Source organism: Engystomops pustulosus, chromosome 8 (assembly GCF_040894005.1).
Source record: "Engystomops pustulosus chromosome 8, aEngPut4.maternal, whole genome shotgun sequence".
NCBI lineage: Eukaryota > Metazoa > Chordata > Amphibia > Anura > Leptodactylidae > Engystomops > Engystomops pustulosus.
In genome coordinates, this window is record NC_092418.1 from 37,872,662 (window position 1) to 37,900,097 (window position 27,436).

Sequence of the window (27,436 nt, forward strand, 5' to 3'; positions counted from 1 at the left end):
TGTGTTATCATTGCGGACATAAAAAGTATTTCTCATTTCGCTGGATGTAATTAGTTATCCCTTTTTTATAAATTATCTTACAATTAAATCCCCCGAGTTTTTTGTTAAGGTGTCTGGATGATTCCACATCTAGATAATTAAAGGTTCACTGATAAGACTTCAACAAGCTAAAGTATTTCAATAGTCTTGTAACCTATACTGCAGTCTCCAACGGATATAATCACACAACCCCAGCTGATCCGGGCACAAAAGATAATACCCAGTAAGAGGCAAGGATTAATGAAGATTAATAAATGGCACAAGCAAATCCAAACTTTGACAAGAAGAACCCTGGAACAATAAAGTAAAATGTACAATTTATGATTGTACAGGAGGTTGAATATAGTTTACTATTTTTACTGCCAGCTCCCGAAAGCCCAAACTTTTTCATTTTAAAATTTCCAACAATGAGTAGAGAATGAAATGCAGGGTCTGGGAATGAAAAGGTGACACAGGGACAGTGGGCTCTGAGATTACACAAACAAGAATAGTAACTAGAGCCAGGTCAGAACCAAGAGGACAAATGCAGTACAAAATCACAAGGCAAATGGATAGTCTGGATGCAGGCAAAGGGTCAAAATACCAGAAAACAGAGCACAGAAAAAAACAGGATACCAGGACCTTACTTAGCCTTTAGATTTTAGGTAAAGCAGACTTATTATATGAAGTCATAGTCTCGACCGAGGAGTCATTTCAATCAAGGTAGCCAGCAAGTATAAATGAGTGAGAATAAAACAAAATGACTAGAGTAATCACTGCATCATCAGTTGTATTTTACATATGTTACAGAGAAGCTGTAAAAGTAATTAAAAAATCTGTCCTCTGACCACAACCCCTGTGTTTACTTCCCTCATGGTTCTAATTGTCTGTGTCTGTGTGTTTAGTCCCCCTAATTACAGAGCGTGGGGTGACCCACCGTAGTTGGCACCACCACTATCACGGGAGACGTGTCTATAACCAGCGCTTTGTAACATTGATTATAGTGTGACAACCTTTCAAACCCAATAATATAAAGCTAACATGATGCTTAGTGTTCTGTGCTTTTCGCTGGCTTTGAAATATATAGCAGCTGTTAAGGATTTTGATCCCCGACCGCCTTGTAGAACTAAGATGTTGAAAAGTATTATTCTGTATGTTTTTTTCTTTGTATGACTACATATGCCATGTTAGGCAATTTTTGTTGTATTATTGAAAATCATTAAAGGAAACCTACCACTTGAAGTGGCAGGTATAATAAGGAAATACCGAGTGTAAGCGCCGAGTGCGTACCTCCCTGCGCCGAAGCAGCTTCGGCTATAAAGTTTAAAAAGTGTTTAAAACCGCGATACAGCGGTTTAAAACACTAACAAAAATAAGCTCCGGCACCAGCTCACCCTGAGCTGGTGCTCGGTATTTCCTTCTTATACCTGCCACTTCAAGTGGTAGGTTTCCTTTAAATAAAAACACAATTATAAAAAAAATACCTTAAAAAATATTCTTTGATTATTGTCACATTCTAACACTTTTTAAAACTTCATTATACAGAGGTTATTAAAGGGATATTAAAGAGGTTTGTGAACTTGCAAGCTACAGGACTGAAGATATTGGAAGTTAAAATCAATAATTCTTTAACCCCTTCCCGACACGCTCCGTAATAGTACAGTGCCGGCAGGGCGCATGGAGTGGGCTCACGGACTGAGCCCTCTCCACAGCCGGTAAGTCTTTGCTACATATTGCTAGCATGAATCGCAGGTGTTATCCCGCCAATGGCTGCTGACTAAAAAGCGCCGGGTGCATGGACACTGCCAACTTGGTGAAGATCGTCGGGGCTGTCTCGTTTTAACCCATTCAACCCGACTATAATGTATGGTTTATAGTACTAGTCTTCTCATATGTGAAAGTGACACCTTAAGGGCACCCTAAACTTCTTGGGCCCAGGTGCGACCGCAACCTCTGCACCCCCTCAAGTTATACCCCTGTCTGCCAGAATATAGAAAGGCGGACAAGGAAAGACCAAAAAGCACTCATAGAGTAGTATGGTAATAGGCTGTGGTGCTGAATAGGGAGAGTGGAGAGAGGCTCACCGGATTTGGTTGTGCTGTATTAGGCACAACTCTAATGAAGGTAAAAAAGGTTGATATCTCCTGGTGCTGCCTGTGGACAAGGGTCGTCGAGACACGGTTGCCAAACTGGTCTAGAAGCGTAGTCGGTAGAACAGGAAGGGTACTTGTCTCAAGTCGGCGCACACAGATACGTCATATGCACAAGATGAATCCAATAAAGGGGGGTATTTTTATTTGGTATAAGATACCGAATAAAAATACCCCCCTTTATTGGATTCATCTTGTGCATATGACGTATCTGTGTGCGCCGACTTGAGACAAGTACCCTTCCTGTTCTGCCAGAATATAGGAAATTAAGGTGATCCTGCCACTGGATAACATGTTGGTTGCCGTATTTGGACCTTGATACTCATGAGGGGTTCCCATAAGAAATACAATGGGGCACATTTACTTACCTGTCTGGAGAATCACTAAGATTGTGCACCCAATATCCCGCATGTGTCGCTCCGCGCTCAGGTCCCCCGGAATTCACCTTCTTCTTCCCGGTGTATGTAAGTGCATTGTCTTGTCTTAAGTATGTAAGACGGTGTATGTAAGTGCATTGTCTTATCTTAAGTATGTAAGACGGTGTATGTAAGTGCATTGTCTTAAATCCCGCGCTCAGTCCGAATCAGTTGGATCGTCTGACAGCCCGCCCCCTGATCTCTGTCGCATGAAAGCTAGTGCAGCTGTGCCACTATCTGATTGCGTGCGACACGATCCCCTGTTAAATATCTGTCACAGCTGCACAAAACCTGAAAACGTCGGAAAGTCTGAGAAAAGTGTGCCTGCGGACCCTTAGTAAATAAGCCCCAATTTATCACCATCAATGTATCACTACAGTACTTGCAGCCCAATATAGGTAGTGGGGACTACACAGCGATAAGGTACAGTATAATGGAGAGAATTTGCACTTATTCAGTGCTTTTATCCACTTCTGGTTTTGGCTCACAACAACTGACCAAAGTCAAGTTTGGAATTAAACTCCCAATTGTCCCTTTTACATTAGCGGTGCAGAGATTCATCAGATCTAATCAGAGTGTTTGATCACCTTTAACTGCATTTTTAATGAGCAGACAACATGCGTGATTAAAGACTGATGACTGTGGTCTATTTGTCTAATGTAATTAGATGAGAGCTACATCGCAACTTTTACTACTTCAAATAATGGAAGCCTAACAGAAGGAGGCAAATAAAAGTCCATTTAAATCAATGGACATTGTAATAGATCCGTTAGACTTACGTTATTGTTGTAGAGATGGAGACCTTGAACATTGGTGTGAACTGGGCCTATTCTATTCTTGCTATAAAACATCTATTGTGGTCACATACAAGTCATTATTGAACCAAGATATTAATTTTGAGTTTTGATTATTATTACACAGTAATGTACTTGATATATTATCAATGACTGCCCTCTACTGGCAAAAAGTATATTCCAGCCATGGCATGCAGAAATATTACATTACATATATGGATTGTAAAACAACACTCACTAACTAAAAGATTAAAACATATAGAAACTTCAATGTGTAGCACTAAAGCCTGTGATGTTCACTCGGATGTTTGTACAGCAGCTTCTCTTTTAATGGAAGTCCCAATGTAAGCCAGCAATGTGTATGTACAATAAGAGGGGTAGCTGCTGGGAGGGTGCAAAATAAGGGGGGGCTGTGGGGGCATAATAAGAGGGGAAGCTGCTGGGGGGGGCAAAATAAGGGGGGCTGTGGGGGCATAATAAGAGGGGTAGCCGCTAGGGGGGTGCAAAATAAGGGGAAGCTGTGGGGCATTAATAAGAGGGGTATCTGCTGGGGGCTGCAAAATAAGCGGGAGCTGGTGAGCACAATATAAGAGGGGGAGATGAAGGGTACTAAATTATATTATATAGGGATGGGCCAAGCGCGTGGTTTATGCAGAACAAACAGTCCCTCTTTTTCTGCTATGAAGCTATTCTGCTATTGGGATGTATGCTGGGAACTATGAGCGCTGTATGTCAGTACTTTATGTTTATGACACGACACATGGCAGTATAATGTGGACAGTATATGCTGCTTATAGATGCAGCTGTGACTGCAGCTTGTGGTGTCCCTCCCAGTAGCAGCGACGCGCACACACACACACAGCCCAGGGATAGCTGCTGGTCGTCCCGCTCCAGTTACAGGCCGCGGTCTTTACGCATGCTCGGTGCTCAGTTCTGGCTACGGAGACAAGAGGAGGAAGAGGCGAGGGCTCAGGTAGTGGTGATAGTGTCCGCTCACACCGGCTCCGCTGTCATGCCCGTGCCCATACGAGCAGTCACCATCCGCTGTGTCACTAGAAGTATGGAGGGTACATGGGTGCCCACTATCAGTGCTCTGTGCAATGGAGCATCTGCTGCCACTTTGTCCATGTCCCATCACAAGTTGTTAGAGAAACCTGCAGCCCTAGTCACATCTGTTATTGTCCCCATAGATGACCGTGTACAGACACATAACTGACATGATGGGTACAAGTGAGGGTCTCCATAACCCATCTAGATCTTGTGTACCCGTATGTACACAGCACATATATATTATAATGTGTAATATAAGGGGATGTAAATAGAGGAAATTAGCATAATTTTAAAATCCAGAGGGGGAGTATGCCAGTGTGCTTGCTTTACAATCTCTGAGCCTGGAAGTAGAAGGTGTTTCCAATATAGTAAATGTATTTAAAGGGCATCTACTAACAGGATGAAAGACTGTATGCAAATGAGTCTGAGGGGCTCCAGGATCCATTAACACCTATGGAGCCCCTTAGGCTCATTTGCATACAGTCCTTTGTCCTATTGGTAGATGTCCTTTCAAAAAAACAAAACAGTTTTTTGATGCATAATAAGATACGCTGCCGATATGTTACACAGCAAATAAGTAATGTGCTTTTGTTCCTAAAGCTGGAAGGACAACTAAGTCACTGCTTTTTTAGATTGTATTATTGTAAGGTACTGATACAACATGTGTTTATCTTGCTTCTAGATGCTGAAGAGCTGTCTACATGAGGAGCAGATTCTGCCTTACCCCTCTGTGTTATTTAATTAGGACTGGACTGGACACTTTGAATATAAATATTACACTTTTGAGATTGGTCAATGGCTCCTCTCCTGGAGTATGAAAACCAGATCTTCTTAGACCTGTTCCATGAGGACGGACTTGTCATCACAGCTCGTGGACTTGGTATTGATCGAATCCTGCAGAATTTCTTGAAGCTTTATTGTGATGCTGGAAACTTGGTGCTGGTGATAAATACCAATACTGCAGAGGAGGTAATGCTAGTGGGCAGAAGTAAAAGGCATTCTCTGGTCATTTTATTCATCACTTTAGATAAGAATTGTTTAGAGAACATCCCCATATGTCACTTTTGAACGCCTGCACCCTGTCATTGGTGCATGAGCCCAGGTAGAGGTAAGTATGACAGGTGGTCAGTGCTTACAGGTTCTCTACTGTTTCAGGCAACAATACTGCTCTGAATTCGAATTCAGATAAAAGGGTCCAGAGCCGGCGCCAGCACTGGGCATACCCGGGCAAGTCCCGGGGGCTCATAGCTGCTGGGGTGCCCACATGAGGCTGGAATCCATGGGGGTGAGGGGGGATGTAAGTTATCAATCCATAGGGATTGTGGAGGCTTTATATAAAATAGCCATGAGGGGCTTTTTGATATGATAAACTAGGGAATATTTTAGGGAACAGGAGACTGTTTTAGTTTCTTAATTTTTAATATCGCCATGTGAGTTCACTGCAAAGGGACCCAGTGGGGCTCTGTCACCCAGGTGCCTACTGAAAGCTGGATGCGACCCTCAAACCAATAAAAGTTTTAGGGATCTGAACCTATATGAGCAATCAAAAGGATTAAACTCTAAAAAGGTTCATCTCCAGACACAAATACTACTAAAAGTACAGAGCTGTTTTTCAGGCCTTTCTGTCAGCTGATCATGGCAGTCCAGGGAATTTATTATACATGCAGTCCCCAGGTTACATACAAGATAGGGTCCATCGGTTTGTTCTTAAGTTGAATTTGTATGTAAGTCTAAACTGTATATTTTATAATTGTAGGTCCAGACAATTTTTTATTCCCCAGTGACAATTAGATTTTCAAAATTTTAGCTACAAAGGGTACAAAGATTATCAATAAAACTTCATTACAGACACCTTACAGCTGATCACTGCAGTCTGGGACTAAATTAAAGCATCCAGAGAGCTTCACCAGATGTCACAGTGGGCAGAGGGGTCCGTCCTTAACTAGGGGTCGTCTGTAAGTCGGATGTCCTTAGGAGTATTCTCACCTGCGCATTGAGTGCACTCCCTCTGCCACCCATCATCATTCCACTGCTGCAATCCCAGGGTGCCGATGACATAACAGTAAGCCAGGGGGCCCTTTGAAGGACCCCTGGGCTGCCTGTAGTATCTTTCTGTTAGGCCATGCCATATCAGTAGCTGCCAGGATAATGCACTGAATTATTAACTACGTAGGTAGTGCAGTGCATTATAGAAGAGATCAAGTAATCACCTATCAATTTCCCCAAGTAGTAAAAAAAAAAAAAAACTCAATCAAAAAGCGTATAGGTCTTTACGCAAAAAATATGCCTTCATACAGCCACATTGATGAAATATTTCAAAAGTTATGTCGCTTGAAGGGAGATGATGGAAAAGGGTTTTTTTCCCCCCAAAAGGATTTCATTATGGAAATGAAGCTCATTTAAAAAAAAAACACCCTATAAATTCGGTGTCGCTGTATGTCTAGTGACCCAGAGAAAATTGTTTTTAGGTTATTTAGGTTCAACAATAAATGCAGTCAATTTTTCTTCTGAAATTATAGACTGCGTTGCCACTGTGTCCGTGAGATAGTGGGGCAGATTTACTTACCCGGCCCATTCGCGATCCAGCGGCGTGTTCTCTGCGCTGGATTCGGGTCCGGACGGGATTTATTAAGGTAGTTCCTCCGACGTCCACCAGGTGGCGCTGAAGAGCATCGGAACGCACTGGAATACACCGAGCCGGGCTGAGTGAAGGTAAGTGCAATTTTCGCAACACATTTTTTTTTTAAATGCGGCGGGTTTTTCCGAATCCGTCAGGTTTTCCTTCGGCCACGCCCCCCGATTTCCGTTGCGTGCATGCCGGGAAAATCGGCGCAAATTGGAAATATTCGGGTAACTCGTCGGGAAAACGCGAATCAGGCCCTTAGTAAATGACCCCCAATATAACTAGTCTCATAGTTCTGCAAGTTTACAAAATTATCATCTGATTTGTATTAAGCTGAAACTGAAGCCCCATGATATCTGCATTCATGTCACTTCAATTGAAAGGTGTTCACTGACACACATGTTGCATTGTTATCTTAGGAGTATCTCATTGAGCAGATGAGATCGGAGGGAGTCGCCCATCTGCCACGAATCATTACCAATGAGGTTAGCAGCAATGAACGCTATGATGTATACACACAGGGTGGAGTACTGTTTGTCACTAGTCGCATCCTTGTGGTTGATTTCCTCACTGATCGGATTCCTGCCAACCTGATAACAGGTAAGTGCTATCAGCACCTGACAATGGGCTGCAAGTGCAGTCACTAACATGAGGGGTATCGAGCATTTGTTCCATTTATTCCCTTTAGCATTGCTAAAGATAGACTGCCAGTTATCTACAGCAGGGAATAGAGAAGCAGTGTGGATGTTTAACCTGTTCCTCCTCTCATATGGGGGATAGGACCAGTGCCAGGTTCCTATAGAGCCCTAGTAATTAACTGACACCCTTCGTTTAGCTAAAAAAAAATGTTTCCCTCCACATCCCCATAAATCAACTTTATTTTATGTTACCTGGCATCAGAGGGGGCGTGTCCTTCTTGACCGGCTCCTCATCCTTGCTATTCAGAAGTTCATGCCATGTGAATAGGAATATGTCATCTAAGGTCCTATACCCTTTACATTTGCAAAATCTACCTCATGTATGTATCTGATTACATGAAGCCTCCATGGAGGATGAGGAGTAGTAGAAGTCCATGGAGGCATGCTGTGATTTCATGTGATCAGACACATACATGGGGTAGATGTTGCAAATGTAAAGACCTTAGATGACAGCTCTCTGGTCACATGACTTGAATGTAAAACAAAGCATTGTGTAAAAAAATGTACACAATATTTCCTAAAAGTAAATTGAGCTTCATGCGTCTGTAGTTGAATAATGGCAGATGGTCCCTAAGTACAAGGAGTCAGAGCAGTGATTTGAAGAGACATAGAACTGAGAGTCAGAAAAATGGGGTGTCGTTCACTGCCAGCCTGGGAGAAAACAGAGTCATAACTCGAAAAATATATCAGTCAGGAAAGCTACCATATATACTCGATTATAATACGACCCGAGTATAAGCCAAGTCACCTACTTATCTTATAGCCTTTGTTATTTGCTGGAGTTGCAATTACAGTTCTGCAAGTGTCATAACACTTTAGGGCAAAAAAAAAAGTTTTCCATACTTAGGCATTCAAATAGGACGGACTCTAGATGAGACTAAGAGACTGAATAGCCAGCAGCTTTTGGAAAGGGTTAAAAGCCTCTGTAAAAAGGGCTCCTCGATAGTGATATCCCTACTTGATAGAATTTTTACATTAAACAAAACATTCTTCCAGTAATTCTCTATTTTCTTAGAAGTATTCCCGATCCTTTACCCAGACTAGCAATTCAGGATATTGAAACATATATAGCTCTCTGGGCCAGGTCTTATAAAAAACCCAGAATTTCCAGGAGGGTTATGTACTGTCCTAAAAATCTGGGAGGCGCTGGTCTCCCCAATATAGCGTGTTACCAAGAAGCCGCTCTCTGTTAGATCCAATCAGGAAGTGGTGGCTGGGAAGTGAGATGCAAAATAGGTGGATAACTATCGAATTAGAAATGGCTAAGGTTCTGACTCTTAAGTCGCTGCTGATAGGGGAATTTCTGGAACTTAAACGGAAAAAAAGGTTAGGGACTATATGTTTGGCCACCCTGGAGACAACCCAATCTACAGTACATGCCTGGAGAAAATATTGTAAAGTTATGAGGGATAAGGTAAAATTCTCCCCCAAGTCCATAGATTTAGAATCACTACAAGCCTTCTCTGAAAGTCTGGATCTGACAGATTGGATTAGGGCTGGTATTCTTAACCTGGAATGTATGAGGAAGGATGCCAGGTATCTCTCCTCTAAAGAAATGAGACAGAAATATAACCTACCAAACTCAGAATGGTTTACCTATCATAGGTTGAGTTCCATAGCTCTTCTGCTAAAGGATTCTCTTGTGGAGCGGGCATGCCCTAGACCCAGGTTCTTGACATTTTTAGACCCAGTCAGAGGAACTGGGGGGACATCATCAGCTTATAAGGATATTATACTTCGTTACGGTAGGGGTTAACAGCCATATATGTTGAAATGGGAGGAAGAATTAAATCTGACGTTATCTGTAGAGCAATGGCTAAAGGCTATCTCAGATTCAAACAGTAACTTGTTCTGTACAAACTATATAACTAATCTATTTAAACTTCGCACCAGATGGTACTTGACCCCCCAAAAATTGGCCAGAATAAACTCGGATCATAGTGATCTTTGCTGGAGGGAATGTACGGCCACTGCAACAACTTTACATATGTGGTGGGATTGTGTCCAGGCGGCTGATATTTGGAAATACATTTTTAAGCCAATCTCTAAAATCTGCTATAGAACCATCCCCCCATGCCCAGCCATTGCCCTGCTGGACATCTATACCAGCACTTTCTCCGAAAACGAAAAATGGTTAATTAGTAGGGTATGTGCGGTGGGGAGATTGGTAATTGCTCAACAGTGGAAATCCCTAAACTCTATCAATTTAGATATAATAAGAGAAAACATGAATGAGTGCTATCACTATGAGAACTCTATGTGGGAGCAAGGCTTGATCAAAAACAATTTTAAACGAAATTGGAATTGTTGGTTAAAGTTGGTTTTGAATATTTAGGACATCCTCTGCTTAGCTGATAAACATTTCCCCTTGGATGGCATGGGAGAGTACGACGTAATCCTCTCTACTCCCTCCCCCCTCTATATGTCTATATATATGTCAGTAAGCTATACTATATATCTGTGATGGCGAACCTTTTGGAGACGGAGTACCCAAGCTACACTCAGAACCCACTTGTATGTCGCAAAGTGCCAAAATGACAAATTAACCAGTAACTTACTGATCCCTGCTGTATCACAGGTTTTAATCGCATTGGTGTCCTGCGTTCACCAATACAATATAAAAATGATGGAGAAATTTGGATTGTAGCTTCCTTCCAGGGTCTCCTGAAATGGAAGAATCAGGGGACCCAGAGCAGGAGCTCAAATGACAACCCATCTTTATCCACACCATCTCACTCCTCCTGTAGGATGTCACGTTAAAATAGCGTGGAGCATAGTACGTCCTAGGCTTTATTGGACCACAGGAGAAAGCCTTGATTTGTATCTGAAAAACTCTGTGCTACGGTGAAGGCCTGGGTGCCCTCAGAAAGGGCTCTGAGTGCCACCTCTGGCACCCGTGCCATAGGTTCGCCACCACTGCTTATAAGCTGTACCAGTGCCCCCCCCCCTCTCCCCCTAAGGTAGTCTCAACATCTATCCCTCCTTCTCTTCTCCCCCCCTCCCAGTAAAGTGCCATCTAGGTAATTAGATAGTGGAGAAGTATATGTTTGAAAGATTTTTCTTTCTTGTTTAAATAATGTGTATGTTGTGTGATAACTGTACCAATACATTGAATATCTGTGTGTAATAATATGACTTATGTATAATAACCTGGTTCAGACATTATTTTAGCTAAACTTTAGCTAAAATAATTTAGCTAAACGGTGGATAAACTTGGCGTCCACTTCTTATGAGAATAAATATGTCCAGTCGTAATATAACCAGTAGATGTCAGCAAAGTCCTGCTGTGTATAGCTCCGTATATTATGGCCTTCTCGTTATGCAATAGTCTAACCTACTTTTTATTAAGTATATAAAATGTGTCACAGATTTATTTGTTTTGTTTGTTTTTATAGTTGATAATGTTTTATCTTCTTTTTTTTTTTTACTCAAAAATGGCAAAAATGTCCAATCGCCTGTTTACAAGCATCTGCTTTGTATTTGTTGCTCTTCTGCTTTAATATGTTTTCCCTCCAGGTCCATTTCTATAATGGAAATCTGTTCTGTATTCTCCACATGATGGGTAAATGTTAGCAGGAGTAGTTTTAGTAATGTCATGTATATGCCGGAGAGGTAAGTAAATACTAGTCTGAAAGGGCAGCCTGATTTCTTGTAATAATCTGCTGGTTGATATCGGCACATTGTGTTTTCTTCAGGAATCCTGGTGTATAAGGCGCACAAGATTATGGAGTCCTGCCAGGAAGCCTTCATACTGCGCTTATACCGACAGAAGAACAAACAGGGCTTCATCAAAGCCTTCACCGACAATCCAGTCTCCTTTAACACAGGTTTCTGCCTGGTGGAGCGAGTAATGAGAAATCTGTTTGTCAGGAAACTTTATTTATGGCCGAGGTACGTACATACAAATGTAAAAAAAAATGGTCTGTGTCCTGAATGTCCTGAACGCCATTTTAGGCCGTGTCTTTAAGGTGTTAATTTTTCATCATACAAACAATAACATTCATTTGCTGGGGTCCTGGGTTCGTATCCCACCTAGGTCAACATCTGCAAAGTGTTTGTATGTTCTCTCTGTGTTTGCGTGGGTTTCCTCCGGTTTCCTCCCACACTCCAAAACATACTGTTAGGTTGTTTAGATTGTGAGCCGCATGGAGGCAGGGACCAATTTGCCATGCTTTTGTACAGCGCTGTGTAATCTGTAGGCGCTATATAAATAAAGAATTATTATTATAAAGAATAATTATTATTATTTGCTGAAATGGGAATAGTCCACTAATTAGTTTATTATCCCCTATACTGAGCACAGGGGATAACTTAAATCGTTGGTACAACCCCTTTAAAGAGGACATGTCACCCCCCAAAAATACCCCCACCAAATATGTCCCCCCTAATCCTGTCCCCAGCCCCTATATATTTATTCAGTTTTTATTAAAATTTGTGTATGTAAACTTAGTTTTAATCGATCCGACCTCTTACCAAATAAGAGGTCGGATCGTTGTACAGGTCCCCTGGCAGTCGGGCGCATTCATGAGGGGGCCGGGCCAACACACCCCCTTCACGCCCTTGTCAGTCAGGGATCTGTAAGAAATCGCCAGCAGCAGCGCATGTATTGCTCAGTCGCTGCCGAATCTATGCCATGTGGCGCGCTGACAACGGCCCCAGAGGGGCTGATTCACAGTGCCACTTGAATGGCACTGGTGCGAGAAAGGGCACTCGGAGACCTCTCTGTGGATACATGTGCCATTACCCCAGCACAGAACTCAAGGCCTCCTCCTGCAGTCTCAGGAAACACAGGACTTGCCCCGCTCGCTGCTATTTATTAGGGACACATACATGGTAATCTCTGTCAGCTCCACAGAGATGAATGGGGCAGTCCGGCCAAACGCGACTAGTTGCTCCGCTCATCTGTGGGAGCGGCGAGGGGTCAGACGGGTTACATCGAACCCCATCAGACCTCCTGTGCTTATGATCTTTGGATGGGGCCTAACATGTTTCATGCTAAAACCCCTTTAATGTTTCTCTATGGAGAGATCACAAGGAAATATTCAAGGTGATTTTTTTTTCCACAATGTGTTTTTCATCCTTGGATATTTCCCGATGAAAGTCTGTAAATCACCACCATTGCTGATATTTTCCGGCTCCTTTACCAATCCCTTCTGTTGTGCTTCCAAAATCCATATGCAAAGTCAGCAACTTCCTTCTCCTGAAAGCCCCGAATGATCCATTAAAATGCGATTTCTTTTAATAACAGGAAGGTATTTTTTTTATTTCCACCTATACTTATCACAGAAAAGGCTGAAATCTTCGGCGCTGTCCTGGATCCAGCTGGACTGGAAAGGAGGAGAGGCATGGATTGGGTTACATCATTTACTAAATGGCACAATGAATCTTCATTAGCTGTAAAACAACGTCGGGGTTGATGAAGAAAGTCTTTTGATCACTGGATGCTCTTGCGTTTCGCTGTGTACTCTCGCAGCACATTGCATCGGAAACTGCTGACTCGGCGCCAGTTCTCCCATGTTTAGCTGGCTTATTTGGGGAGCTTTGGCTGCTGTTTGCATCTTCTTCCAGATGGTGGATTTTTTTTTCTTCCCTCTGGTCCACTGAGCATTACTGACCAAGAATGAAAGGTTGCAGACGAGTACGGATCTGGCGCCGTTCACAAAAGGGATTAATGTTCTTCTTTGAAGTAGGAAGAAGAGTAATAATCTGCGGGAAATTAATAATATGTGTGTGTCCTGCAAGGAGAGATAATAGTATATACCGGATGATGGAGAACATTCAGGCAATGTACTGTATACAGTATACAACCAGTAGATGATTTACACTCTGTATGGATGATGTATATTCACAATAGTTGAGATATTGTCGAATCTCTTCCATTAGGAATAACAAATCCTTGTATTTTGAAGGTTTCATGTGTCAGTGAATTCGTTTTTGGAGAATCACAAGCCTGAAGTTGTGGAGCTGCACATCACCATGACCCCAGCCATGCTGGCCATACAGGCGTCCATACTGGATATCATAAACGCTTGCCTCAGAGAGCTGAAACGCTACAACCCTGCCCTAGAGGTAGAAGATCTCTCCCTGGAGAATGCCATTGGCAGGGCCTTTGACAAGGTAAGTTATCTTGGGAACTTTTGTCACTATAGAAGTGCAGTATTCCTGGTCTGTAACTTCATTGAGAATCTTTTATTTAAGGGGAAAGCGGAATGATTAATGATCATATCACGTAAATGTTTACCAAAATATGTTACAAATATGTACAGTGTCAATTCTTAGCCATTTCACCATTTCCCAGGTTCAGAGACAGAGGCAGAGGGTGCATGTACTTTTGTAAAGTGCCTTCTGTAACTCCTTCTGATTTCTGCCTTCAGCTGACAGCCGGGATAGGGCTCAATACGACGGTCATATCTCCGGAACCATAGCACCCACAAACAGAATGCTACTAAAGAGGAGAATCGCCCATTGCATATAATATGAGGTGAAACAGAACCAGAGATATCAACTGTCAGGAATTGATATGTATTTACAGGCAGTCCCTAGGTTAAGTTCTGTAGGTTTGTTCTTATGTTGAATTTGTATGTAAGTCGGAACTGTATATTTAATAATTGTACCACCAGCCAAATTTTTTTTGGTCTTTGTGACACTTGGGGTGTTGGATTGTTATCAGAACCAGGATTAATCATAAAGCTTCATTGCAGACACCTTTGATAAGTGTTTATTGTAGCCTAAGGATAAAGTACAGTAAATTACCAACATCCAGAGGTCCGTTTGTAAGTAGGGGTCATCTGTAAGTCAGGTGTTCTTAAGTAGGGGATCGCCTGTCGTTAAAAATCTGTTTTATCATTATAAGTTTAAAGACAACCCGTCAGGCAAAATAACCCCCCTAAACTAAATATATTTTCATACACTGCCATTAGAAATCATTGTCTCTGTCCCTTAATTGTCCTTCTACATGCCTGTAAACCTAAGCAATGAGGTCCTAAAGCTGTATGCAAATGACTTACGAGATGTCTAATGAGTCATTATCATATTCAAGTTGTCCAGCTTATTCATGAGTGGGAGGTACAGCCACACCCCCAGTGCATGACTGACAGCCTGTAGAATGATGTGAGGCTGTATAATGATGTGCTTCCTGGTGCTGGCGCCCCCTGCAGTCTGTGTGTGCATAGGAGAGATACAACAGCTCCCGGCAGCCATGTTATAGCAGAACATGTCAGGTATTTGTGTAGCTGATGTCTGTGTCTCTGTGTATTAGGAAGATGCAGCATGTCAGCAGGTAAAGCACAAACACTAGCAATGCTTTCCTATACATTACACACAGACATGAGCAGGGGTGGAGAGGGGAGGGGTGACATCACTGCCTTTGACCATGTGACCAGCCTCATTTACATAATAAAGAAAAGATGATTCTACAATGATTAATGTATGAATTGACTAGATAAAGGATGTGACGGATCCTTGTGAGCTGCTCCAACAGGTAGTAGTGACAGAGACCTCATGACAGGTGTCCTTTAAGTGTAATTCTACAGTTCTGTTTCACTTAAAGAGAACCCGTCATGCAAAATAACCCCCCTAAACTAAATATATTTTCATAAACTGCCATTAGAGAGCATTGCCTCTATCCCTTCATTGTCCCTCTACATGCCTGTAACCCTAAGCAATGAGGTCCTAAAGCTGTATGCAAATGACCTGTGAGATGTCCAATGAGTCATTAGCATATTCAAGCTGTCCAGCTTATTCATGAGTGGGAGGTACAGCGACACCCCCAGTGCTTGACTGACAGCTGCTCCATGTAATGGCTGCTCCATGTACTTGCTGGTGGCCACGCCTCCTGCAGCCTGTGTGTGTATGTATGTGAAAGATACAACAGCTCCAGGCTGCAGCCATGTTATAGCAGAACATGTCAGGTACTTGTGTAGCTGATGTCTGTGTATCACACATGTGTATAGCAGAACATGTCAGGTACTTGTGTAGCTGATGTCTGTGTCTCTGTGTATGGGAGGATGCAGCACAGACACTAGCAATGCTTTACTATACATTACATACAGACATGAGGAGAGGGGAGGGGTAACAGGGGTGACATCACTGCCTCTGACCATGTGACCAGCCTCATTTACATAATAAAGAAACGATAATTTTATAATGATTAATGTATGAATTGACTAGATAAAGGCTGGGATGGATCCTTGTGAGCTGCTCCAACAGGTAGTAGTGACAGAAATAGTGACAGAGACCTGATGACAGGTGTGCTTTAAAGATCTTATATTAAAGGGGAGATTCTCGTCTTTAACGCCGAGGCCATTTTTTGATTTTTAATCTTTCACTATAGATCACGATACGTCGGTAAGGGGTTAGTAAGACACCAGAATTGTGTATCTGGGTACCAAGTTTCAGGAGATATGACTGTTTAATTTTGACACTAGGAAAATAGTAGGTATATAGCTGTATGAACTGGCTAAAAAAGTTGGCAATTGGCCAATAACAGGGGGAAAAAATTCCTTCTCCACTCCAAATATTGCAGAAATGAATCCCCAGATCGATACAAGCCATAGGACGGAGCAGATGCACCGAACATCTGTTAGGCCCATTCCACACTTGCAAGTGTGATGGGATGAACTCACATCACACTCGTAACGCATGCTGCCTGGAGCTCCCGGCCCGAAAGCTGCAAACCGGAACTGAATTGACATGCTGAGTTCAGTCCCGGTTTGCAGCGTTCAGGCCAGGAGATCCGGGCAGCGTGCGTTGCGAGTTCATCGCATCACACTCGCAAATGTGAAACAGGATTAAGTATCTTATCTTCTTATATTTACATGTTACACCACTTGAGGCCAGCTATAACCACATGGACACCCCTTTTTAACTCTTTAGATGCTACGACAGTGATATCATTAGCTGTAAATACTGTATAATATTAATGTGTGTTGGTTTGGGTTTTTCTTTTGTTTTTATGCAGACTATACGGCATTACTTGGATCCATTATGGCATCAACTTGGAGCCAAAACGAAATCTTTGGTTCAGGATTTAAAAATCCTCCGCACCCTTTTACACTACCTGTCACAGTATGACTGTGTGACTTTCCTGAATTTGCTAGAGTCCTTGAGAGCCAATGAAAAAGCATTTGGACAAAATTCAGGTAAATTCTCATATAAGAATGTTGTTCTCACATCAAGGCTAAATACACACAAACCGGAGGAAGTTTGCGGCCTTTCGGAGATGGAGGCGTGAGCACTCCTTATGCCTCCCACCTCCATAGGAGAGCACATTGCAATATGGCCGGGAAAAGGACCTGCTCTATATTTTGCAGCCCGGCTGCCTGGTTTGGTTATCACACCGTAATTGTGTATAATGTAAGCCAATGGTGGCTGTGAGTTGCCTGCAGTTTCTGGAGCTCTAACTCCCCCTTCCTTCTCCTCCCAGCCATGTTCGCACCCAGGATCCGGTCTGGGTAAGCAGACGGCCATGTGAATAAGGCCTTACATCTAGGGGATAAAGGGAAGGGATCATTACTGTACATCTATGGTGCTGTTACACATCTTGTGGTAGCCACATGTGTGACAGCACAATAGATGTATTGTAATATGCTATGCGCCATTTTTATAATCACATGAAAATAAACTTGAATCAGAATCTTCCAGCAAGCAGAGACCTGGAAAACAATTCACTAATTGATAAAAAAAAAATAGAGACAATTGTATACATTCTCATTATACAGAGCAGTATTTGCTAAAGCCAAAATATCCCTTTAATTTATGCGCATGCATAGTTATAGAATAATCATAACATATATTTCCTTTTGATAGGAAAATCTGCTGTATGCTGACTGCTTTATTCCGGTGCCATGTTCCCACTTGCAAGGAATATTGTGCAGATTGATTGAATTTGTTTCCAACTAGATGTCACCATTCTCCTTTTTGTCAGCTGTAATTGGACAGTGTGGGAACATTTAACTAGGGGAATGGTTATATCAGGTTTTCAACCTAATCATACATTTTCAGTAGTAATTAAAGATGGATATCTGTGTTGGAATCTCCATAGGGACACGTGTAAAACATTGGACATCCCTGGTGACCACAATTATTGTAGGATAGCCTACATGCAGACATCCATTTTTTACATGACTGCTTGAATACAAAGACCTGGACACTAGTTTTTTATCGATGTGTAGAAGTTAACATGTAAATAGTTTTTTTCCCCCCTCTTCGTCTCTTTTTAAGGCTGGCTGTTTCTTGACTCGAGCACGGCCATGTTTGTTCATGCTCGCGGCCGAGTCTACAGTGTTCCTGACTCAAAGTCTAGCAAAAAATGTAAAACCACCGAAACAAAGGACAAGCAAGGTAAGAAACGGCTGTGATTTATCAGGTTGTGGTGACAACATTACATCTAGCTGCTAGAATATGGGATATCCACGTTGACGGAAGTCCAATGGTTGAGATGGTTGCAGATCACTCACATGTAGCATTGATGTGGCAGTATACATTGGCATTGCCAAACATCTAATGTGTTTGGGGTGTATTGACACCTCTTGCAATTCAAGAAAATAAGAATTTAAAGTTGGACTTCAACCACCAGATCAAGGAGATAAACCACTACAGGGTATCTAGCGGCGATCTACTCTCTTCTTTCATTAAGCACACATGCAATACTTGGCTAAACTGAGCGTGCATGTGTCTGTGGACGATGGTTAATGTGATTGTCAGCCTACAGTAGACTAAAGTGTATGACCCCCTTAAGATATGCATTACAGGTCTTTGTCTAAAAAGTAATTCCCCTACTATTCTTACATACTAAAGCTTCCCCTACCCCATCTAAGCTACTTCAGTCTTTACTCCTTCGTGTGGCGGCTGTACTCGGCAGCTCTGAAGCCTATAGAAGAGATGATCACATCCCGTCTACAGACTTCAGAGCCGTTGCGCACAACCATCTAGCTTTGGGAGAGCGGGGAAAGTTAAGTAAATGATTTTATTTCCCCCACAGCTGGAATTCTAAAAACAAGGGGGCACCCAGGCTCTTGATGTGGGGGGGCACTAACCATGGCAATGTTGTTATTTAACAATATGTTCAGTTTTGTGGTTGCCATCATGATTGTAATGGTAATGCTGTATGAATGTAACTACTAAGCAGCTAGAGTAGATGCATTTATACAGTACATTTGTCCCTTGTAAGGCAACCACAAGGCTGATGTAGCGCCCAGGGACAGCCCTCATCTATATAGTATAACTTTGTTACGTTTCTTTATTTTCCTTAGAACACATCAATACAAAACAGAAATGACAAAATCTCTATATATCTATATTAGCAGATGGAAAGAGAGAGCTGGTTCTAGAGACCAATCCTAAGTGGGAAGCCTTGAGTGAAGTTCTGAAAGAGATTGAAGTGGAGAACAAGCACAGTGAAGATTTAGGTGGGCCAGGTAAGGTGCTTTTCTCCTTCTTGTGTGCACATGCGTGTCTTGGAATGGGCACAAGAGAGGAGGAAGTATGAAGAGAAAACACATGCTACAGAATCTAAAACCGCAGCATACCCTTAGATCTTCAGGTATTTGTAAAACTGGTATCAGATGTACTGTATTAGATATGTATCACCGATTCTTGTATTGCGGTTCAGTTTTTTTGGTCTTAAGGGAAACCTGACAGCAAAATTCTTCATTCTTATTTTCAGGTATTGGGAGAGTAACTATTATGTAATACAGTATCCCCATAAAGTCAGGGTGGTGGAGAACTTGTAGTTAAAGTCCGGCTCTCCATGCCCCTGCTAATCCTCTGTACTGGCATGCTCTGCCCCTGGCTTGTTACGACATCTCCTAGTTCAGATGCTTTGCTAATACTGTAGCTGCCCTGTGTAACTTGTGCTTTGGCGCATGCATGTTGACTTAGGGATAATGTTCTTGGCCTCATCTCTCAATTGAACATGTACTAGAGCAGTGTGACATCACCCATAGAGAGATGAATCCAGCAACTTAATACCAACTTCACTGTGCATGCGCCAAAGCAGGAATAACAATGCTCAGATGCAGTATTTAGGACAATGTTAGAGGAACTGAGGATTTCCAAACAAGTAAAAAGCACTGCAAGGAAGCTGAGATGACTAGGTGTGGAGAGCTTGACTTACAAGTTCTAAAGTCACCTATAGCCAAATAAACTTTGAGGTTGCCAATGCATACACAAAAATTTATAAAACTTTATTCTAAATAATATAGAACGGACATGATGCCCCCTCCCCCCTTTATTGAGATGGAGCAGCAGGCACATGTGCAACCATTGATCAGCAACTTCTCCTCTCTCTTGACCGGCATAACCTGTTAAATATATACGTCTTACCCTGATTCTTATCAGATACAGGCTATTTCTTTATTACTGCATTTCTGTCAGCAGAGTATAGGATGTTACTGTACCTGGGCAGCATATTGTATGGCACAGCCCCTACTCAGTAGATGAAGCTGCCAGTTTTCTGTTCCATTCACTTATCCTCTATCGGACTCTAACAATCTAATATTGACATACTCTAGGAATATAGGCCATTTCCATCTATTCTTGGAAAGTGCTAGAAGTATTCAGGAGGGGGCCAGCCATGAGGCGGGTTGAGCCTCTTGCCTCAGGCAGCACCACCTGCAGCAAGAAAGAGGGGCGGCATCAGGGGTGCAGTCACCTGCTACAAAGCACAACATGACACTTAAACATAGCGTTTCTTTACACCAGATGTCAGCATAGGTGTGAGGCGTTACATGGAGAACCCATGTACTGAGAAAATAACCTGATATATTTCTCCTGGATGGGGTAGAGGGGGCGCCATTCTATAACTCGCCTCAGGCAGCAGAGAGTTGAGGTTTACCCCCTGGAAGTATCAGATTCATGTGCTATATACTGAGCACACACATAACTACAAGATTTTGCTCAATATTCAGAAACGGGTCAGTGATATGTTCTACTTGCACTGCAGTTTTTCCTTCCTAAGTAAATTCTCCTTTCTGACATCTGGCACCAAGACTGTTAAATGAGAAGTGGTATTTTTAGCATTAACCTGACAGTGTGTTATGAAGTGCCAGATCACATATCCGGCTTCTTCCTGCAGGTTTTCACGAGGATCATTGCATTGTTTGTTAGAGATATGTAATCAAGCCAAATCTTATTACACAGAACTGAGAATGCACCAGATTTTATGTATTTGTGGGAAACATATATAGACTTTGAATTAGAGCCCTGAGCTATGTGAATTTTCTGGTGGTTATAGTTTACACGTGTGTATGTGTAATTTTTAGATCTCACTTCCTTTCTCTCTGTATATTAGATTATGAGGTAATCACATAGTAAGACCGCCCCCTGGACTCCTATGGATAAGAGGAGCAGGGATATAGATGAACACAAAACTTATATCAGTCTTCTCAGCTTCTTCTACTCTATAACATGCTGCCTGCAGATAGGACTCTATATACAATCTGCTCAGATCCTCCTGCTCTATAATATTCTGCCTCTAGATAGGACACTATGTAAAATCTGCTCAGCTCCTCCTACTTTATAATATTCTGCCTATAGATAGGACACTATGTAAAATCTGCTCAGTTCCTCCTGCTCTATAATATGTTGCCTGTAAACAGGATATTATATACATTTTGATTAGCTCCCCTGCTCTATAACATGCTGCCTGCAGATAGGACACTGTATGCAATTTGCTCCTTTTGCTCTGTAACATGCTATGCTATCTGTTAATCTCCTCCTGCTTTAAAACATGATGCCTGCAGATGGGGCACTCTTTACAATTAGCTCAGCTCCTCCTGCTCTATATCATTGTGTACAATCTGCTCAGCTCCTCCTGCTCTATATCATTATGTACAATCTGCTTAGCACCTCCTGCTGTATAGCATGCTGCCTGCAGATAGGATACTACGTACAGTCTGCTCAGCTCCTCCTGCTCTATAACATGCTGCCTGCAGATAGGATACTATGTACAGTCTGCTCAGCTCTTCCTGCTTTATAACTTGCTGCCTGTTAGTAGGACACTATGAACATTTTGATCAGCTCTTCCTAATCTATAACACGCTGCCTGCAGATGGGAAACTATGTACAATCTGCTCAGCTCCTCCTGCTCTAATAACAGTATGCATGCTCTATAACAGTGATGGCGAACCTTTTAGAGACCGAGTGCCCAAGCTAAACCAAAGGCCGCTTATTTACTGTGAAGTGCCAACATGGCATTTTAAGCAGTAACTTGTAACTACCTGTTCTTCCACATTTTTCAATCGTATCAGCCCCCTGAGTCCACCAATACAGTTTAAAGAAAGAGTGCAAATTCAGACTCTCATTGTAACTTCTCTTCAGGGTCTCTCTGTAGAGGAAGAATGAAGGGTCCAGCAGGGGGAGCTCAAAAAGATACTGCAGTCCTGTCATCACCTTCTCACTGTTCCCGCAGTTCCAAACAGCCAATGAAGTGTCCCTTTAAAATAGCGCTGAGAGCTGCATCTCTTATGTTGCCTGGGACTGCAGAAAGACTTAGTGGATTTGTTCCTGTCTGGTGAGGGCCCACAGAAATGGCTCTGAGTGCCACCTCTGGCACCCGTGCCATAGGTTCGCCACCACTGCTCTATAACATGCTGCCTGTAAGTAGGACACTGTGTACATTTTGATCAGCTCTTCCTGCTCTATAACATTCTCCCTACAGATAAGACACTGGGGTACATTTACTAAGGGCCCAAATCGCGTTTTCCCGACGTGTTACCCAAATTTTTCCGATTTTCCCTGAATTGCCCCAGGTTTTTGCCGCACACGATCGGATTGTGGAGCATCGGCGCCGGCATGCATGCAATGGAAATTGGGGGGCGTGGCCGAACAAAAACCCGACGGATTCGGAAAAACCACTGCATTTAAAAAAAAAAAAAGTGTCGCTGGACACGCGCTTACCTGCACCCAGGGTAGGATCATGAACTCCGGCGGACTTCAACACAGCAGCGACACCTGGTGGACTTCAGAGGAACTGCCTTAGTAAATCGCCAGAAGACCCGAATCCACCGCAGAGAACGCGCCGCTGGATCGCGAATGGACCGGGTGAGTAAATCTGCCCCACTATGTACAATCTGCTCAGCTCCTCCTGCTCTAATAACTGTATGCGTACTCTATAACATGCTGCCTGTAAGTAGGACACTATGTACATTTTGATCAGCTCTTTCTGCTCTATAACATTCTCCCTGCAGATAGGAACCTATGTACAGTATGTTCAGCTTCTCCTGCTCTTTCCTTCCATCCAGCTGCCTGTGATGCCATCTAACCCGTCTACAGGTTCTGTGTAAATATTCGCAGACCTGTATACTGTAGCGCAGTAAAGAGGGAGCTACAGTTGCTGCTTTACTGTATGCTGTGAGAGGGCGGGCAGATTTCCCCAGAATGCTTTGCATAAACTAGCATCAGAACAGAAAGTTATAAAATAAGTTTATCTTTTAATATTAAGCAAGAGGATGAAGTGTAAAAAAAATTATAAATCCTTACAGAAAAGTTAGTAACTTGCATCCTATACATTGGTGACTTTTCTCCCGGCAGGCCGAGTGCTGATCTGTGCCAGTGATGACCGGACCTGCGCACAGCTGAGAGAATATATCGCTGTGGGGGCTGAAGCGCTGCTGATGAGACTCTACAACAAAAACTTTGGGAGGGATCAGAAAGCTGCCGAACTGTGGCTAAAAAGCCGAAAAGCTCTCAAGAAGAAGGATTCGGGAGCGAGTGGGACAAACACCCGGACTAAGAAGACGAAGGAAGGAACAAGCAGACAGAAAAAAAATGTAAAGAAGACAGAGCTGACTTTGACCCAGATGATCGGAAAAGTAGAGGAAGAAGATGTTGGGAAAGATCAGGAAGAGGACAAGTATAGAGAAGAAAGTCTAAGCATAGAGAGTAGTGTGGATGAACCAAAATATGAAGATCTGCAGTTGAATTTGTCTTCAGATTGTTATTATGGGATCTTAAAGGAGCCCCTCACTGTCATCCATCCTTTACAAGGATGCACGGACCCCTATGCACTCACCAGGGTGCTGCATGAAGTGGATCCTAGATACGTGGTCTTATACGATGCAGAGGTCAGCTTTGTGCGACAACTTGAGATATACAGGGCCAGCAAGCAGAAGACTTTAAGGTATCTGTGTGTCTGTGAGGGTAGAAATAATTAAGACATTCATTCTAGAATTGTAACAGTTCCATGAGATTTCTGGCTTTTGTATTGCTGACCTCTTATCATCTGATCGGTGGGATTCTGGCTTCATCGTACACCAGAGAGAACAGCTCCAGTTTCTGTGTAGTGGCCAAGCTGTGCTACTGCAGGAAATCTTCTATCAAAATCAAGCAAGATTAACCGGGGGCACTTACTAATAGAGCCAGGCACCGTGAGTGTGGTCATCTTCATATACTTGTTATTCAGAGCTTCCTCCTTTCTAAAATCAACTCTTAAAATTGTGCTAATGAGGCTTGCAGGGGTTATCCCATTTCAGCAAATTAATCTTATGGCTTGCATAATGAAAAGTTGCACAATTTTCCGATATACTTTCTTTATTAATTCCTCATAGTTTTCCAAATCACTGCTTGCTGTCATTTCCATTGGACAGCAATCTGACCATGGTCATGTGATGTAACACAGGTGCACGGCTCGTTATAAGTAACAGCTCTGATTATTCTCTGTGATATAATGAGCCGTGCATGAACCTGTGTGACCATAGTCAGATTTCTGTCCAATAGAATGAAATATAGAAACTTTCTGTAGAATGACGGCAAGCAGAGATCTAGAAAATCACAAAGAATTAATACAGAAAGTATATTGGAAAATTGTATAACTTTTCATAATACAGAAAAAAGGATTTATTGCTGAAACAGGAATACCCCTTTAAAGGCTCCTGGGGGTGTTACCAGAGCCCCTTCATGCTGTAGCTTAACAGGTTGTGACACTGTGCAGAAGCATTTCCCCCTCCTACTGTGTCATATTACAGCAGGGAAAGGGAGATGTGCTCTTGCACAGTGTAACAGCCTGTGAAGGTACATCACGGAGGGGCTAACATTCCCAAAGCCCCTCTGGATCATTAGTATAATTTTAAAAGTATGCAGGCCATGGATATCAAATAAGAAGATTACCACAGTCACAATACCTGGGTAAATGAGTAAGTGTAAGGATTTTGACACAAATAAAATAGGGACACCCATATTGTACTTGCCATGGTAGACTTTTCCCTACTCCCTGTGGGAGCCAGGGGTCGCCACTGTTAGCCACTTTAGGACTACCGGCCAGGTCCCATGCCCTACATGTATCCAATGGATCAAAGGGTCAAGCAGTCCTTTCAACACCCTCACCTTGAATACCCCTTCCATGGGAATAGTAACACAATCTAATCACATATATATCCTCGGCAAGATAAGTACAACATGGGTGAACCTATCAGACTGTTGTATTGAGTCAGTGACTCAGGGGCAGTCCTGCTTAACTGATCAGTGTGGTGGTGGATGTTGGCCCCCTACCAATCTGTTGGACTGCTGAACCCCATTAAGTAGTATTTTCTTTTTTTAGTGACTGTAGTTGTACGATTCAATTTTGTTTTTTATTTTATTAATCACTTTAGAGTTTACTTCCTTATTTATGGCGGTTCCACAGAAGAGCAGAGATACCTGACTTCCCTCAGGAAGGAAAAAGAAGCGTTTGAGAAGCTGATTAGGTAATCGGGAAACTTGTCTGAAGCCGAATTAAATGGAGATTAAGATTAAGGAAGTTATTTAAATCTTGACAGCGATATGTATGTCACCAAAGTGCATTGAGCATATTATTACTGTGTGTTGTATGTGTTGGCGTTTGCCTTGCAGCCAGTAGGTGTCATTATTCTAAATGATATCCAGAGAATATCCAGTGACTAAGGTCTCATTTACTCAGGCTCATTTACTCTGTCCTCACCCATGTCCTATGTAAAGATATTCATATACATTAAAATATAACCACGTGTTCTCTGCTGCTGCATTGAGATGTAGATGGGGGGATCCGATGGATAGAGATAGTAAATACCTATACACTAAATCACAAATGTAATATGCAAAGCCCACAAGAACAATCCATTAATGCCTATAAGTGAACTTTGCCATAAATAACTCAAAAATAAATAAATTGAAAACCGATTTAATGCATGATATCAATTTTATTAATACAATTAAAATATACTAGTGTATAGTCACTAGGACTTAAGAACACAGATAGTGGTGGACACAAATCCTGGTCCTACGTACAAAATTCAATACATGAACACACAATATATCTTATATATGCAAGATCAATTATAATCATGCAGCTATGGTAACCAACAGTAATTTACCCTATTGAGGAACAGTGCAAGTGCATGCATACAGTAATAACAAGTACCAACCAGGCTGTATGAATAAGGACCCCCCTGAGGAAGAGACGGCAAAACACGCGTGGGGGTGGTGTGGTCATTCCAGGTCCTTATTCTATCCTGCAGCCTTGTACCTGTTATTACTGTATGCATGCACTTGCATTGTTCCTCAATAGGGTTATTTACTGTTGGTTACCATAGCTGCATGGTTATAATTGATCTTGCATATATAAGATATATTGTGTGTTCATGTATTGAATTTTGTATGTAGGACCAGGATTTGTACCACTGGTGTGTCCACCACTATCTGTGTTAGTGACTGCAGTATATTTTAATTGCATTAATAATATTGATATTATGGATTAAATCTTTTATTTATTATTTAGTTATTTATGGTATAGTCCACTTATAGGTATCCTAAAAAAACGAGGTCAAGTTTGATTTCTGACCAAATCCACTCCAAACCTTTGAATTTCAGGGTGTTCCATACTTCCAATAATAACGTCTGGAGAAAGGATGGTGCGTGTAGAATTCCAGTGGTCAAGTCTTTTGTTCTGAGGGTAGATAAGCCACCGCAATATTAGTATTGTAATAATCATGCTTCGGTCTTCAGGAATAAAGTATTTTACTAGTAGGTTTTCAATGGTGGACACTTCACTTGACCTCTGTTCTTGGCAGGTCAGACATTGTGGGTTATATTTAAAGGGATTTTCCAGCCCCACACCATTAACAACCTACCCATAAGTCCATAGCACATCACCAGTCAGCCTGGAGAACACTGCTCCATCTGTGGAGTAGAGGCTGTCCATGGTAATTGCAGACTCATTCACATCAGTGAGAGTAAAACCTGCCGTTACACAACTGCAAGGAGCAATATTCTTCCTTGTCTGTCTGTAGTGTAAATTAACTGATCACAGGAGATGTCTGATGATGCACAACGACCTATAATTAATAATAATTCCTTTATTTATATAGCGCCCACAGATTACATAGCACTGCACAGACCTTGCCAAACCGGACCCTGTCCTCAAAGGGGCTCACAATCTAATCAACCTACCAGTATGTTTTGGAGTGTAGGAGGAAACCGGAGGAAACCCACGCAAACACGGAGAGAACATACAAACTCTTTGCAGATGTTTATTGACGTATCCTCCAGAAAGCTTTTTAATAGTAATACATGTGACCATGTCTGTTTCCAGGGAGAAGGCCAGCATGGTGATCCCTGAGGAAAGGGAAGGGAGAGATGACACAAACTTGGATCTACAGAGAGGTGTCACTCCCACCTCAGACGCCACTAATACCCGCAGAGCCGGTACGTAATGTGAGAAGCTATGGCGGCTTCA

The 27,436-nt window shown here is 42.3% G+C and overlaps 1 protein-coding gene across 3 annotated transcripts in view; it reads left to right on the forward strand.

The window, feature by feature from the left end:
* Positions 1–4,213: 4,213 nt before the first annotated feature.
* ERCC4 (ERCC excision repair 4, endonuclease catalytic subunit) overlaps positions 4,214–27,436 on the forward strand; it is a 28,620-nt gene continuing 5,397 nt past the window's right edge. The window contains exons 1-11 of one of the 3 annotated variants that reach the window (XM_072120684.1): positions 4,214–4,351; positions 5,111–5,397; positions 7,471–7,651; positions 11,445–11,640; positions 13,659–13,866; positions 16,709–16,889; positions 17,971–18,090; positions 19,053–19,166; positions 23,281–23,869; positions 25,338–25,430; positions 27,293–27,405. In XM_072120684.1, the coding sequence (XP_071976785.1) occupies positions 5,224–5,397; positions 7,471–7,651; positions 11,445–11,640; positions 13,659–13,866; positions 16,709–16,889; positions 17,971–18,090; positions 19,053–19,166; positions 23,281–23,869; positions 25,338–25,430; positions 27,293–27,405 (1,969 nt within the window). In that variant the 5' untranslated portion in view covers positions 4,214–4,351; positions 5,111–5,223. Of the gene's footprint in view, positions 4,352–4,417; positions 4,437–5,110; positions 5,398–7,470; positions 7,652–11,444; positions 11,641–13,658; positions 13,867–16,708; positions 16,890–17,970; positions 18,091–19,052; positions 19,167–23,280; positions 23,870–25,337; positions 25,431–27,292; positions 27,406–27,436 lie in introns of those variants that run through there. The other 2 variants (XM_072120686.1, XM_072120685.1) reach the window with 2 other exon arrangements.